Raw genomic sequence first — 15,221 nt, 5'->3', positions numbered from 1 at the left:
GTATCCCTTCACAAGTACATGCACTGTCTCTATCAAGAGGACTGTAAGCATCAATCACAGGCCAAAAGAGAGAACTTTCAATTAATGCTCTATGACCAATCTAGATCTGAGAAATCCTCTTGAGTGCTCAGGAGCCTAGTTTTCCAAATATACATTCTGTAGATTTATGGTACAAATATCCTCTCTTGATGGTAAAATGGACCTCAGAGTCACCATCACCAATAGTTGCTGTTTGATTAATCTGTTCTATTCTATATCTATTTCGGTGAAGATGTGAGGAATAAGGCCCGGTAGATGAGAGAGGATTTGGAGAGGGATAACTGTACCTTACATTCAGAAATGACGAGAAAAAACAGGAAAAGGTAGTAGTTGGCTAACAAGGAGCAGTGGGAGGCATGGCCTAAGTATGAAGCACGCCTATATGGTTAGGAAGGATCAATGTGACATCTGCAGGGAATGTGCTAGTAGATAGGAGGATGATCTTGGAAAAATAATGTTTTTTAAATTTGAATTTGATTTGATAATAAAAAGGCATTGAAGCCATGTTGACGATGCATGCAAATGATAACTTTGGAAACTAGGGTCTTTTGTTATGAAGCATGACCCAGGGACTAAGGATGACATTGAGCTTATAGTGTGTCTACTAGCAGAGGACAATAGTGACAGTTTGTTAATTACTCGCATCCCCCATTCACTCACACCCCCTTCCACTTACCCTTTCAGGTTGGCCACCATAAGGTACAAGACATCTATTTTGGATTTTATCCTGTGCAGATCCCAGCGGCTTCTGTGAGGATACCAAAAGAGGGCATCAGTCAATCATTCAACACTGGCGGATCCAATCGAGGGACCACCATATACCACACTCCCTTCCGGAAGACAGAAAATTAATCTCTTATACTTGTTCTAGAGTCCCATGGATACTCTACCCGAGGATTAAGTTGATCACAGACTATGGATATTCATCATAGTCATTAGGAATGATACATTTAATAGCTATGTTTATTTTTCCAGCCCATTTGAATATAGTTTTGTTACGGAAACTAAACGAACAATGATATAGCCATTAGGTTTGGCTTGCATTTTGAATCCTGACTAAAATATTTTTTAAAGGCCTGCTTTGATATACAATGGATTTATGTGATAAAGAATTCAATGTATCATGAGTTCAGTGGGAGCTGCTGTGCCAAGGCAGAGGAGTTCCACCCCACTGCTTTTAAAAGCATTACAGCCTGGACGGAGAACATGCCCAGGCCACCAGTCCCTGTCTGAGTGCCGAACCACGGCACTCAGACCAATCGCAACTCTGCATTGCAGCGTTGTGATTGGTCAGGGGAGCCTGGGTGCTTACCAATCACAATGCTGCAATGCTGCATTTTGATTGGTCAGGAAAGCCTGGGTGTGCTTCCTGGTTCCTGTTCCAACAGACAGATACAGAGCAGAGAGGTGGGATGCGGCGATAAGGTTACTGGTTTTTATTTACATTTTTTTACATTCCCCTTCCTTCTTCCCCCAATCCATGCCGGCTGCCACTGCATGATATAGTGCATGTTTGATATGTAAAACACTCAACTCTGCATAGGAAGCAGAATAATACACTAAACAACTGTACTCTGAGGTGTAAGAGAAGTACTCTATTGGGTGAAGCCAACATCTGCTCTATGTATATTTTGAAACATTGGTAATAATAGGTATTACAAACAGCTGCAGTTTCAACCATTCCCTAATAAAAAGAGCTTGCTCCAAGCAGCCAATTTAAAGTGCTGAAAGCAAATCCAGGGAGATAAACATGTGAGAGTCAAGCAGATTTTACAGATGTATACAAATTCAAACAAATGAGGATAAGAAATGTCTAAAAACAATACGGTATCTGAAGATGGCCAGTAAACAGAGCTTTGTGTTGTCCATCACAAATCAAACAACGACAGAAATGTGGCAGTGGCAACACTTAGGCAGCATAGGGAAACAATGGCCTTGTGCGGTTAGCAGCATGTAACAATGCAGCTATAAGGAGGCAGGACCAGTATGAATAGCCACATCAGAGAATAGGGCTTTGGGGGGGTGGCCGACCAGCGGGAGGCCTGCCCCCCCCCCAGGGGTTTTTGGGCCGGGGGCTGCCAGAGCCCACTGGGTTGGTTGGGCTCCATTGGGCTGGCGTTGGGCTTGTTGGGCTTGGGGCTGGGCTAGATTTGGGCTTGGCAGCCAGAGCCCAATGGGCTGGTTGGGCTCCATTGGGCTTGCTTTCAGCATGTTGGGCTTGGGTTGGGCTAGTTTTGCGCTTGGGGGTTTTATAACCGGTCATCTTGTGTCACAAGCCACCATTTTGGTGTTTGTGACACAATAGCCGGTCAGGGAGGACACTGGACAGTTTAGCTTTGTCCCGCCCCCCCTCCCTAGGGAACGAACTTCTGGTTGGTTTTTGCGGGGTTTGTTGTTGGAAATCTCATTACTTTTTCAGCAAGGTAGTTTTCTTGGGAGCAGGTGCATCGGGGGGGGGGGATTTTGTATTGGTGTTGTCGCTGGAACAAGTGCTGGATTGGTACGCTATATTTCTTTGGGGCGTTTTTCCTAGGTCAGTTTTGGTATAATGATGTATAGTTACAGTTATGAAAGAACATAAGAAGTTTACCTAGTTAGTTGTAGAAAGGTTAGGAAATTGCAAGTTGTTTTTATAATTGTTGCAGGGGGAACATGTTTAGGGGAGGGGGTGGGGGGTAAAGTAGGAAGACAATATTTAGTGAGGTTTTGTTTTGTACGTCACAGGCCAAGGGAACTTGTATGTTAGGTGAGCCTGTTTACAATAAAGCAGCCTGTTTCACACGAACAAGCTAGTCTGTGGTCTGTGCTGCCCCCCTTTTGGCCCAAACAGCCTTATTGGAGACAGTGGCACATGTGAGAAGTATAATGGCTACATCACGTAGGCAATATATGACCCCATAAAGCATGCAGCAGTCATACCTATCAGCACCCTGGGCCAGGTAGAACATGTGGTTTTTAAGCCCCCTAAGTTGTAAGCTCCCATGAGTGTATATCTCCTAAATGTCAATCCAATGTAATGTTATGTTACGTTTTGTTATATACTTTACTAAGCAAATAGGCACTACACAAATATGTTAACTTTTTAAATACCATGTCATGTTTTTTCAGGGTTGTCATGTAACAGAATCATACATGTTGGGAATCAAAGGAAATTCAACACTGTAGAACAACCAATTATGCTATGTTTGTACATGAATATAGTTGTCATAAAAATACAACGGAGAACCATGTGTCTGCTTATATGCATTTTGCACTGTGTACAATGTATATCAATAACTCAGCATTTCTCACAGCATAATTTATAGTTGGCAGTGAGCAGAGGTTACACCTTTCAGTTTCTGAGCTGTGCTGTCTGAAAAGTATATGAAGACTTGGAAGAATACATAGTCGCCTGGCCTGATGAACTAGGATCACTGCCTAAAGTATTAAAGGAAGTAAGAAACCTAGGAATTACCAAGGACTCTATGCTATCGATGAATGCCCAAGTGGACAAACTAGCAAGATCAAGCTTTGTCACTAGAAAAACCCTGCAACAAATTTTCCCTCATTTTGGGATTTCCACACAAAATCCGAGCTACTGTCTCCCTTTTTCTGTGGAAACTCGATTAAGCCAATAGCCTCTACCACGGATCACCTTTAACGACCATGAAAAGACTACAACTGATTCAGAACTTGGCTGCCAGGCTACTCTTGCATATCAAACTGCGAGACCACATCTCACCTGCCTTGAAAGACCTGCATTGGTTACCAGTTGCCCGAAGATCCATGTTCAAGCTACTTAGTATCACTCACAAAGCAATACATGGAACGGGACCACTTTTCATCAGGAATATAATCACCAAACACTTTCAACAAAGGAACCTCCTCTCTAAAGAGGCATCTCGCCTCAAAATCCCAAGATACAAGAAAGAAAAAACATAGGTGGCACATTCTTCTGTGTTTAACCAGCCAAGCTATGGAACTCATTACCCCCCAACATAAGATCCACCCACAACCATCTTATCTTCAGAAAACTACTCAAGAATTGAGTCTTAGCCACATGAGCACCATAAGCAAACAGAAATTTACAGTATATCCCTCTGTATATAAACATTTATGTTCACTGTAGTTATGTACCTATCTTTGTGTATTGTTCTGTATAAACATGTAGAATAATTTTGTTGTTAAAAAAAATCATCTTTGGTCTACACGTACTTACTTCAATTGTGCATCGATGTACCTCCGTGTACTTGGATCTGTGTGTCTGACTTTTCTCCTGAAAAAGCATCTCCAATGCACTACCCTATTTCTCATCCTGTACCTCTATCAATAGCTTTAATCTACATATACTTACCTCCTTTATGCATCTATATACTTTCAATGTACTTATGGATCTATATATTTATCACTTTCTTCTAATTTAGTATTTCCTATGCACTACCCTATATCTCAGCCTACACTTCTCTCAATATATCTTCTAGCCCAACTTTCTGACTCATCTCAAACTTCTTTCTACTACTCTTTCCAATGCACTACCTTATCTCTAACCTATAAATCTATCAATATATCCTCTACATCCACTCTCCCATTTATCCCAAACCCCATACCACTACTATGATCCCCAAAATAACCCTTTCTAGACTCTCTCCTACTCTACCCCTCCTTGCATCATCTGACACCTTTTTTACTATACCGATCCCCAAAACAAACCTTTCTAAACTCTTCCCTCTGACTCTTCCCCTCCAAAACCCTTTTTACTCAACCCAAAGCCTCCTCCTACTGCTATGACCTAAAACAAAAGAAAAAGAAAAAAATCCTTCACTCTTCTATCCCTCCACTATCCTTTTCAATCAAAATAACAGACTAACATGTTCACTGCTCAAATTTCATATCCACTTTACTAATTCACCACTAATCCTTTATGGGTTCTAGAATAGTGTGCTACTTGGCAATAAGGCGTATCATCACCCCATCAGGGTTACACGTGCTATAAAAATGCAAACCTTTTCCCCTTTTTAACCCCTCCCCAACCCTTCTCAATCCAAATAACTGACTAACATATCCACCACTCAAATTAATTTCCTGTTTCACCATACTAACTTTCAACACTAATCCTTATGGGTTCCAGAGTAGCATGCCACTTGCCAAAAAAAGTGCTTCAAAACCGCATCAGGGGTAACAGGTGCTATTTGAATGAAAACCTTTCTACCCCTTCTATCCCTCAGCTATCCTTCACACAGCAAATAACTGAGTAATATCCACCACTCAAATTACTTTCATATTTCACAATACTAATTCACCACTAATCCTTTATGGGTTTCAGAAGTAGCATGCTTCAACACCCCATCAGGGGTAACAAGCGCTATATAAATATAAACCCCTTTTTCCTCTTCTATCCTTCTGCTATTCTTCCGAAAACAAATAACTGCTTAACCTATCCACCACTTAAAATTTACATGCATGTTTCACGATACTAATTCAACACTAATCCTCTATGGGTCCCGGAGTAGCGTGCTACTCGTCGAAAAAGCGCTTTGACGCCTCATCAGGGTAGTAAGCGCTATACAAATGCAGTTACAATATAATGCAATAGGCACATGGCCAAGTTGAAACATTGGCAATGCATTAAAAAGGCGCTTGGTTCTGCACCGAAACATCACAGTCATGTATGGAGGGGCCTTAGGTTCCCTAAGGCAGCCCCTCCTGAAAAGAGGGCTCTCAAAAGCCATATAATAAAGTCAGAATAGAAAATCCAAACTCTGAACACTGCAAGTGTTTGCAGTTTAAAAAAATTACTGAGCAAAGCAATTGACACTTTACCCCTCAATCAACCACTCACAAGATCTAGCGCAGCTTTATGCACTCCATAATGATGGCAGCAGTAAAGGAGCAAAACAAAAGATTTTTTTTTTAAACACTCTCCAAAACAAATTCGAACAGCAAGAAATATACATAACCACAAAATACATTGGACTGATACCAAAACATGACAAGCGTTTCATCAGGCCAATACTTGAAGGAAGCTCTCCCACACAGGCAAAGGGCAGTCCCAGAATCCCTCTTTAGTTGCCACATGGTGTGTTGACATTGTTACTCCTTTCTGCTTTCATCCATGTATCAGTTGGTATCTCAAACACAAAGAAACCTGCCTTGTCATACCTGCATGGTCAAGAGAGTACTCATAAAAGCATTTCACACTCAAGCTCTAGAGCTTTTTCCATAACATTAATACACCATAGAAACTCTAACAAACTATTCAGTTTGTCTCTCTACATAACCCTTCTGCTAACCGGGAAATTAGCACTCTAAATAAAACAAATTAGGCATCTTAGATCCTGATAAACATGTTGTAAACTGCTGCCCCTTCCTTGTGGCAAAGGCTCTCTGGTGAGACACAGCGTTATGCTACTTACCTCAATACCAGACGCTTGAGCTCCTGCATCCAGTAGTTTACTTTGAGTTGTCTCTAGAGAGAGGCAAACATATTTAAAATTAGCAATTACTTTTCCAAACAGATGGTAGGCCCTTGATCTATCAGACTGTTTTATTGAATTATTGTCTTTGGTTTCAGATCATCACCAATTATAGGGTTTAATGTAAAACAATCTATGAACAATACATGGAAATGTTTCTCACCTGTTCACAATAACTTTAATATTCATACTATATAAATGTCTTCTGTGTTTACTATAAGACACAGTAGCTATTGGGACCTGGAATAGCAGTGCAGCAAGATGAGTGTCATAAAGATGCGGCATGCATCCAGAGAAGTGTCTTCTCCCTATTGCTCCCTAGTCTTTTTAAGGAGATCACAGCCCAATTCTCAGTCGGAATATTATAAAGAGCATATCTGCTGGCCAAACAAACCTAGAGGTAGAGATCAGTAGCATGATAAGAAACCCTCAAAAAGAAAAGAGGAGGGCCAGAATGCTCACCAACAGGAGTTGGAAACACAAGGGCACCGAGTGGTCTTCATGCCAAGAGGCTGCATCGGAAATCAGTTTGTAAACAAGAAGCCATCCTTTCAGGAACATCATACCAGCAAGGGAATATCCATACATAGCAAGATTTCTTTCAGTTCTCAAAGTCGAGAACCTAAGGTACATTCTAGAGACAACCTCTCGCTAGGACAACTGGACCTAGACCTACAGAAATTTTTTAGCAAATGTTGGAACTGAAAAACATGCTGTTAGTCAGTTTTCTGGTATTCAAATCTAGATCATTTCCTGCTTGGTAGTCTATGCCTATTCTATGGTTCCAAAAGTTTCAAAAACATTGGGCACTCAATATGGAAAGAATAATTCAATCATGATGAAGCCGTGGGATGACTTATGCGCGATAATAAATCATATTAACATAGCATAGCCTAAGCCTATTGCTTGATGTTCACAAATATATTGCCAAGATGCAAAACATGAGTATCCAGGCCTGTAACCAGGATGCTCGTTGGCAGGGTAAAATCTAGGTTTAAACTGAGGTGCAGGTAAATAGGAATCCAAAGACTGGATCGACAAGGCTAGAGGTAGGGAATAAAGATTGTAAATTTAGGCTTCCCAGATATATACCAGACTGCCAAAAAAGATCAGATTTTGGTCTCTAAATACAGGCTGATAAACCATAGCAGTCCAAAGCCCTCCCTTGTCATAAGTGTTTGAGAATATGTTCACCATCATCACATTTGACAAAGTACTACAAATAAAGATTTACTTGTTTGTATTGCACTGAATTTTGGCAATCTCTTTCCTGTTTAGCCTCAAAATCTAGTTGTGATGGAAATCATACTTGTTAAAAAATACAACTGAACAGATATAGTAAAGAGTAAGGCAGTGAAGGCAATAGCAGAGAATGTATGGGCACATGCATGAGGAGAGGAGACATGAACAAAGGAGGCGCCTATAAACAGCCATTGTTGTAGGGATTGTGTAGGAGCATGGACAGTTTGCAGGCAAGAGGAAAGAAGGGATGAGAAAAAAGGAATATGTATGGCCACAGGGTGTGAGGAGGTGATTAGTGTTTACTGATGAGGCATGGCAGAGGAAGCAGAGACAGAAAGGAACTACAGCAGCGTGAGTAGAAGATGCATCGACAGAGAAAGCATTTGCAAGGTTCTGAGGAAAGTTATGAGTAACAGAATGAGCCTGGAGACAAGAGCAAAGGTAATGTTCAGAGGATCCATGGACAGTGGAGATGCATTCATGTGATTTATCAGCAAGGCATGGATAGAAACTGGCAATAGCAGTGATAAGGGCATAGGTGGAACTAGCAATGCACAAGCATTGGCAAAGGAGGCAATATAGAGATATGTGGGGAGGGCACAGCCAGAAGCAAAGGTGAATAGTACAAGACAATAACCAATGAACAAGTTCACTCTTTCAATTACAGTTACATTTTTAGACTAAAAAATAAATGGGGTTTGAGGATTTACCAATCCTGTACTCACCAAGCAGGAGGAGTAGCTCATTTGCTGTCTGTTTAGCTGCTTGCCCTTTGTGAGATAGAGGTTCCTGGGCAGAGATCTGCCAGAGAAAAGAAGACAATATTTAGTGAGGGGGGGATTATCATTTATGATTTAACATACTGTAATCGGCAGAGCAAGAGGATCTCTGATACTGTGGATAACAGAGCTGTGTGTAGTTAAGACCTTCCTCACAATCCCAGCTCTCTTTCAGGAGCCGAAATGCGTATTTATTATCCCAAATATTTTGGTAACTCTGGGTCCAAGTTGTTATTCTCATTCTAGGGAAAACTCAGGATAGCCAGCATTTGAAGCGGGATAACATTCAAGAATTATAGATTCCAGGACCCAGTATCCTCAAACCAATTTGCAGCCAGCTCATAATGAGGCCACCGTGGAAAATAGAAAGCAGTTGAGGGGCTGATGCTTAAACAAATGAGCAACCCAATCATTACGTTGGGCGATCAAAGGGTTTGAGATATCAAAAACACTACCCCTGAGCATTTTGGTGAAAATACATCTGTGAGTTTGATGTGTGTGTGCCACTGTTTTTTAAAAGCTGGTCTCAGGCAATGGCAGAGTAAATACTTTTAATGTTACAAATGCTGCTGTGCAATTACCATTGAATGTGCTTATATTATGGAGGCTCCCTCCATCTCAAGAGTCGCACCTCAACAAGGCTGTGTTATTGAGGTGCAGCCGGCACAGTTAACCGTGGTGGGGTGGTGGGGCAGTGGTGTGGAAGCAGGTGGTCGAGAGGGAAAGTGGACAGACGACGGGATAGTGAAAGTAAAATTAATAAATAAATACATCAATAAAACTGCTTACCTTGCGCTCGCCGCATCGCCTCGTCGAGGTGGTTTTATTTATTTATTTATTTATTTTCTCTATCCCATCATCTGCCCACTTCCCCCCTTACCTGCCCGTCCCACCGCACTTACCTGTGCCGGTCGCGCCTGGTGTTAGTACCTTTGTGAATGTAGAGCTGAGGCCAACTGATGAGCTCTCCTGCTCTACCATGCTGCTGCAGACCTTCTATTCATGGAAATACCCGACAGCCCAAGGAGTTCAGACAAGCTGCCCCAGAATATGAAAAAAAAGTATTTTTACCTCTTTGCTGAGACTGCCCATGATCAACCTCCTCGTACGGGTGGACTGAGTGCTAACTCTGCCAGGTGTGCACTTACCTTTCTGTGTAAACACTTGCTTTTTTCACCTCGGTAAGTTACCCTCCATCTGTCATTTCACAGTACAAACTATTGTTCATCTGCTTGGCATAGAACACAGGTCAGTCTCTACCCTGAGTGACTTGACCACCATTAGGAGCATTCCTCAGCAACATACGTAGGCGATCCCCCGATAAAGCTAATTTATGCAGAAGTCTAACACCTCTGCTAGCAAAATTGAGTTTTTGCCCTTGTTGTCAACTTCCTCAGCAAGTAAGACATCTAGGCAGACTATATGACATGATTATCAAGATCTTTCCTTCCTGCACACCAAGCTGTTGACCCAGTCTCATTAGCACATTTGGGTTGGCAACTTCTATAAAAAAAACTAACCTTAAACTTGTAGGCAAACCGGTTTTAGGCAAAAGCTTTCAATATGAACACTGAGAATTTAAATATTCATGTGTTCATGCCTTTTTTAAGTTCCCCTTCTTGTCATCATCTTATAGTGATTGGGATCAGATATTGATTGTGAACAGTATGGTAATGGCCATACAAATCTGGTAAGTGGATGAGTGTTCAGATCCTAGCCATTAGCACAATATTAACCCATCACTTCTTATGAGAGTGAATCGCAGACTGCAAATTGTGAACAGTGTTTCCAGAAGTATCAGTACTCACGTCCCCTTCTTTATGATAATACTGGCCTTTTTCCAGTTAGAAAGGAATAGATCTTTATTGAAAGTCAACAATTAATATTACAGTGACAGCAATCATTACAAAGACTGAACAGGATATTATGATTATAAATTGGGAACTCAGGGCTAGATGTAGGTAATCTCATTTTACTGATTCCTAAATACAGAATTTTACCGATTCGGTATTTAGAAATCAGTAAATATGATGTAGGTAATAAATCGGTAAAATGTACCGATTTGCTAATATTTCTTATTACCGATTCGGTAATACCGATTTGGTAATAAGAAATACCTTCCCATTCATTCCTATGGACCTGGAGGCCCATAGGAATGAATGGGAAGCCATTCACTATTACCGATTCGGTATTTACAGAATCAGTAATAGTGGGAGCATATTCAAGGGTAGCAGGGTGTCACATTGACACCCTGTTGTACCCTTGAATCGTGCATCTGAACCAATCAAACACTCACACCCAGTCAACAGATCTGGGTTTGATCCATCACCGTTCTTTAGCCCACTCTGCCACCCCAGTTCTGAACTGGGGTGACAGAGTGGGCTAAAGAACGGTGATGGATTAAACCCAGATCAGTTGACTGAGTATTGTCAATGCTCCGTCCATCACCACCCCCTTTTGTACCACTTTGTTTGCCATATGTTGGCAGGGTATGCTCAGACGTGAGTCCCTTGCTCACTTTTCCACTGGATTCAAGCAAGCCGGGCTGAAGACGGCTGAAATGCCAGAAACCGGTCCTCGGTAGCTTGTTTCCGGTCCAGGGAAAACATGGTTTGGCAGTTCGGGCTGGACTGTTCCCATGAGGCACAGGGTCAGGCTGATTTGCACGTGGCCATGTCTGAACTGGGTGGCAGAGTGGGCTAAAGAACAGTGATGGATCAAACCCAGATCTGTGGACTGGGTGTGAGTGTTTGATTGGTTCAGATGCTCCGGCCATCACCACCCCCTTTTGTACCGCTTTGTTCGCCATAAGTTGGCAGGGTATGCTCAGACGTGAGTACCTTGCTCACTTTGCCACTGGATTCAAGCAAGTCGGGCTGAAGACGACTGAAATGCCAGAAACCCGTCCTCGGAAGCTTGTTTCCGGTCCAGGGAAGGCATGGTTTGGCAGTTCGGGCTGGACTGTTCCCATGAGGCACAGGGTCAGACTGATTTGCACATGGCCATGTCTGAACTGGGGTGGCAGAGTGGGCTAAAGAACGGTGATGGATTAAACCCAGATCTGTTGACTGGGGGTGAGTGCTTGTATTGTCAATGCTCCGTCCATCATTTCCTTTGGTTTTTAAAGACAATGGGTGGCATTGTCAGCCGTCTGTGATAAAGATAACAGGGTACTTTTTTTTAGTGCTCTCTCATGAGAGGTGTCAGTGAATGGGCAGGAGTGGAATCCACATCTCTACTATCTAATCAGGATTTGTGTCCATCACACCAACTGCTCATCTTTATTGTTCAGAAGATACAGTGTTTTCATGATAGAAGAGTCTACTCAAAAAATCCCCTACCATATTGTGCAGTGCTGCAAACCCTTCCGGTAAAGAAGCCTCCTTGCAAGCTTTTGTGACACCAGCTCTAAGGAAATGTTCGAGAGGCTGAATGGAAAAGAACATGAAATTAGTAAGGGAGAAGCCTTTAGAAAGAGATCACTCATCCATATGGCTTTCAATTTCATTTATCACATTCATTTCCAACTATATTAAATGATTACTGCACATAAACAACAGATCTTGACCAACTAAGCAACAAAATCACAGCCATCTGACACCACTTGGGACATGGCCCTTCCTAGTGATGAATAAGCATCACTTTAAAAATTAGAGGACAGGATCAAGATCCATCTTCAGCAAAGAAGTTCAAGGCAGTCAAGGGGATTGAAGTGATCTAGATCCTTGTGTTGGACAGGCGATCCACTTTCTCAAGGGGTCAGTGGTTGACTGGGGAGAGGTGATCATTATCACCACAAAGGAAGACGTGATCAGAAGCTTTACAGGGTGAGAATCCTCAAGAGGTAGGAGAGTATTATCTTCTGTTGCAAGTGAAGTTCAGGATCCCAAGAGATTTGATGAAAATACCCAAAAGGGAGAGGAGAGGTGATCAGAATTCTCAGAGGGGAGAGTTGATAAGAATCTTAAGATAGAAGTTGTTGATGAGGCTGCTCTTGGGGGGAGGGTGACATTGGATGTTACAAAGTGTATATGGTAAGTTCCCAAGATTTTAGATGTTTTCTATAGGACATTTATGAGGCACATGTGAACTATAGCTATTAAGAAAACATACAAGGACAGATTTAAAAAAAATGTGAAAACCTTTTCCAAAGTATATAAACCAACTCATGAAAAATAAGGTAGGTGTTGGTCCAACGATGGAGGTTAAAGGGAAGAAGTGATCCGGATCCCTAGAAGGGGCCAATGATTACAATTCTTATGGGTGGTATCAAGTACAATTGTAACAATAAAACCAGTTGTATAATGTTTCTGTCTGAATATGGGGGTTATAGAAAAAGTAAAAATAAGTTATACATTAAAAAGTTGTGAACAAGTTTGTTTTTAACTCCTAGTGAGGCAGGAAGGTTAATAAAGTGAAGGAAGAAAAAATGACATGGTCTTGATTCAAAGTTTTACTTTTTTGACACAATGAATCTCCAAAAGCATTACTTTCTTCTATGTAGTGGTGCACTGATCACACAAAAAGGCAGTTTCTCCCAAGAAAATTGAAAATGAAAGGGTTTTAAAAAATAATGCACCAGTGTAAATAATTTCTGTAGTTCCTTAGATTCCATCTGCATTACTGTGACCCTCATTATGAGTGACCTATCATATTCTGCTATTTCACTGTGAGTCCAGGAAGGGCAAATAACAAGGACTCAAATTTTGGGAGCAATAACATATGGGCGTCACATTTCATTTACTGTACTTGTTTGTCCCCGGGCTTTTGAGGAAACACAGCAGAGCTGCCATATTCCTCCAAACGTCATGATTCCAATGAGACCTGTACCATCAGAAGTATTGTGTCACTTGTAATGAAGGCCCAACTATGATATCCCTGGTGAAAAAAAGAGAAGACCCAGATAATGACCACTCAGATCTGGGCTCTAGGTCAGATGTGTTGAAAGCTACAGAAAAATCCAGCAGAGATCTGAAAGACAAGCAGAGAATACGACCAAACACAACATTTTCTCACTAGACACCCCCTTATGATTCTCTTCGATACACCATGGACATAATTCATTCAAACATACATTAGACATTTCTGAGGGGTACATTTGCCCCAGACATACCTTTATCAGGCCAAAGGTGTTCTCTTTCGGCAGGCTTGCCTGGAGGTATAATATCTCTCGGAACACCCCTGGTAGTTCCAAAGCCAGCTGGTCTGGGGGAAGCAGAGTCGCCATTGGGCCAAGTGTCAGTAACACCTGTTCACGGATCTACAGGAAGTAACACAGAAGAGAGTACATGCCTCTGACCTCTGTATATGTGAAGCAAGGGGACACTGATTGTTTTTGTATGGCAAAATACTTGTGGTGGAGATGCATGTTTATGCATTGTCATTAAAAAAAAGTCATGGCATGGGTTAACTTGTACTCATATGCCTGCATTCAGGAAGTTCTTACCATAGTCAGAATGTAACATTTATTTCCTAATTGAAGAAGTCACAGTTTCTTGTTTTATTTATCCCATGTTACAATCACTTTGCAGAGGAAGCCAGGTTGCCCCATACTTACAAGACCCACGCAATTTGATTTGCTCCCATGTCCGGATTTAGGCCCACATCCATCAAAGGAAAACCCGGTTGCAAACGAGCAGATCTCAGAATCTGCCCCTTTGCGCCCGTTATTTTTGCATTTGGGATGCATCATCTCTCTCCCCGGTTTCCCTTCTGCACCCCTCGCTGCCCCGTGTCTCTCTGCCAGTTTTTGCCTTCTGTTGCTTAGCTGCCCCTGCATTTCTGTGACCTTTCTGCCTTCTGTGCCACTCTTTTCGCCCGTTTTTTGTGACCTTTTTGCCCTTTCTTGTGACCTTATGCCTTCTGTGCCACTTGTTTCCCCCCGTTTTTCTGTGACCTTTTTGCCCCTCTTGTGACCTTTGTGCCTCTGTGCCACTCGTTTCCCCCCGTTTTTTGTGACCTTTCTGCCCTTTCTTGTGACCTTTGTGCCTGTGTGCCACTCGTTTCCCCCGTTTTTTGTGACCTTTCTGCCCTTTCTGGGGACCTTTGTACCCTCTGTGTCAATCGTTTCCCCCGTATTTTCTGACCTTTCTGCCCTTTCGTTGTGACCTTTGTGCCTCTGTGCCACACGTTTCCCCCTGTATATTTGTGACCTTTTGCCCTTTTTGTGAGCTTCTGCCTTCTATGCCACTCATTTCCCCTCAATTGTTGTGCCCTTTTGCCTTCTGTTTCCTTTGTCGCCCCTCGCAGCTGCATCCCCTGCGGCCCCCTTCCCCCCGAGCTGCCCATTCGCTGTCTCCACCTCCCGCCACCCAGCTGCTCCTCCCTCCGAACCTCCCAATATAGGCCGCCCGCTGCGCGGTGAGGAGAGCGACCCTTGACCCTTCCAGGTAGGTCGCTCCCCCTCCGCACAGCACAGCTTGTGCCTCCCTGCCCAGCTGCCGCTGCTGAAGAAGTTTGAGGCCCTTCTCCACCCGCAGGCTACCACTTGAGCCTGATCCCTGGTGACCAGTGGTAGGCCGAAGGTTTGCTCATCCTCCATTGTATTGCCTGTATTTTCTTTCATTGCTCCCGTTGTAGTGACTGCATTTTCATTGTTGTCTGTGACTGCTGTTGTCTGTCTCCCCCGCTGCCTGTATGTGGTCTGTGCCCGTTCTCTCCCTCTGTTCCCCTCGCTGCCCCCGTGTCTCTCTCCCTGGTTTCCCTTCTG

The 15,221-nt window shown here is 42.7% G+C and overlaps 1 protein-coding gene across 1 annotated transcript in view; it reads right to left on the bottom strand.

The window, feature by feature from the left end:
- Window positions 1-15,221, bottom strand: part of LOC147708721 (uncharacterized) — a 228,112-nt gene that overhangs the window by 198,787 nt on the left and 14,104 nt on the right. The window contains exons 4-8 of the mRNA XM_086927369.1: window positions 13,626-13,772; window positions 11,854-11,940; window positions 8,459-8,534; window positions 6,432-6,484; window positions 716-787 (exon numbers count right to left, since the gene is read on the bottom strand). Of these exons, the coding sequence (XP_086783495.1) occupies window positions 716-787; window positions 6,432-6,484; window positions 8,459-8,534; window positions 11,854-11,940; window positions 13,626-13,772 (435 nt within the window). The remainder of the gene's footprint in view (window positions 1-715; window positions 788-6,431; window positions 6,485-8,458; window positions 8,535-11,853; window positions 11,941-13,625; window positions 13,773-15,221) is intronic.

The sequence above is a fragment of the Lissotriton vulgaris genome, chromosome 6 (genome assembly GCF_964263255.1).
Source record: "Lissotriton vulgaris chromosome 6, aLisVul1.2, whole genome shotgun sequence".
Taxonomy (NCBI): Eukaryota; Metazoa; Chordata; class Amphibia; order Caudata; family Salamandridae; genus Lissotriton; species Lissotriton vulgaris.
Note: the sequence above shows the minus strand (reverse complement) of the source record. Positions and strands in the feature narration are given on the sequence as shown.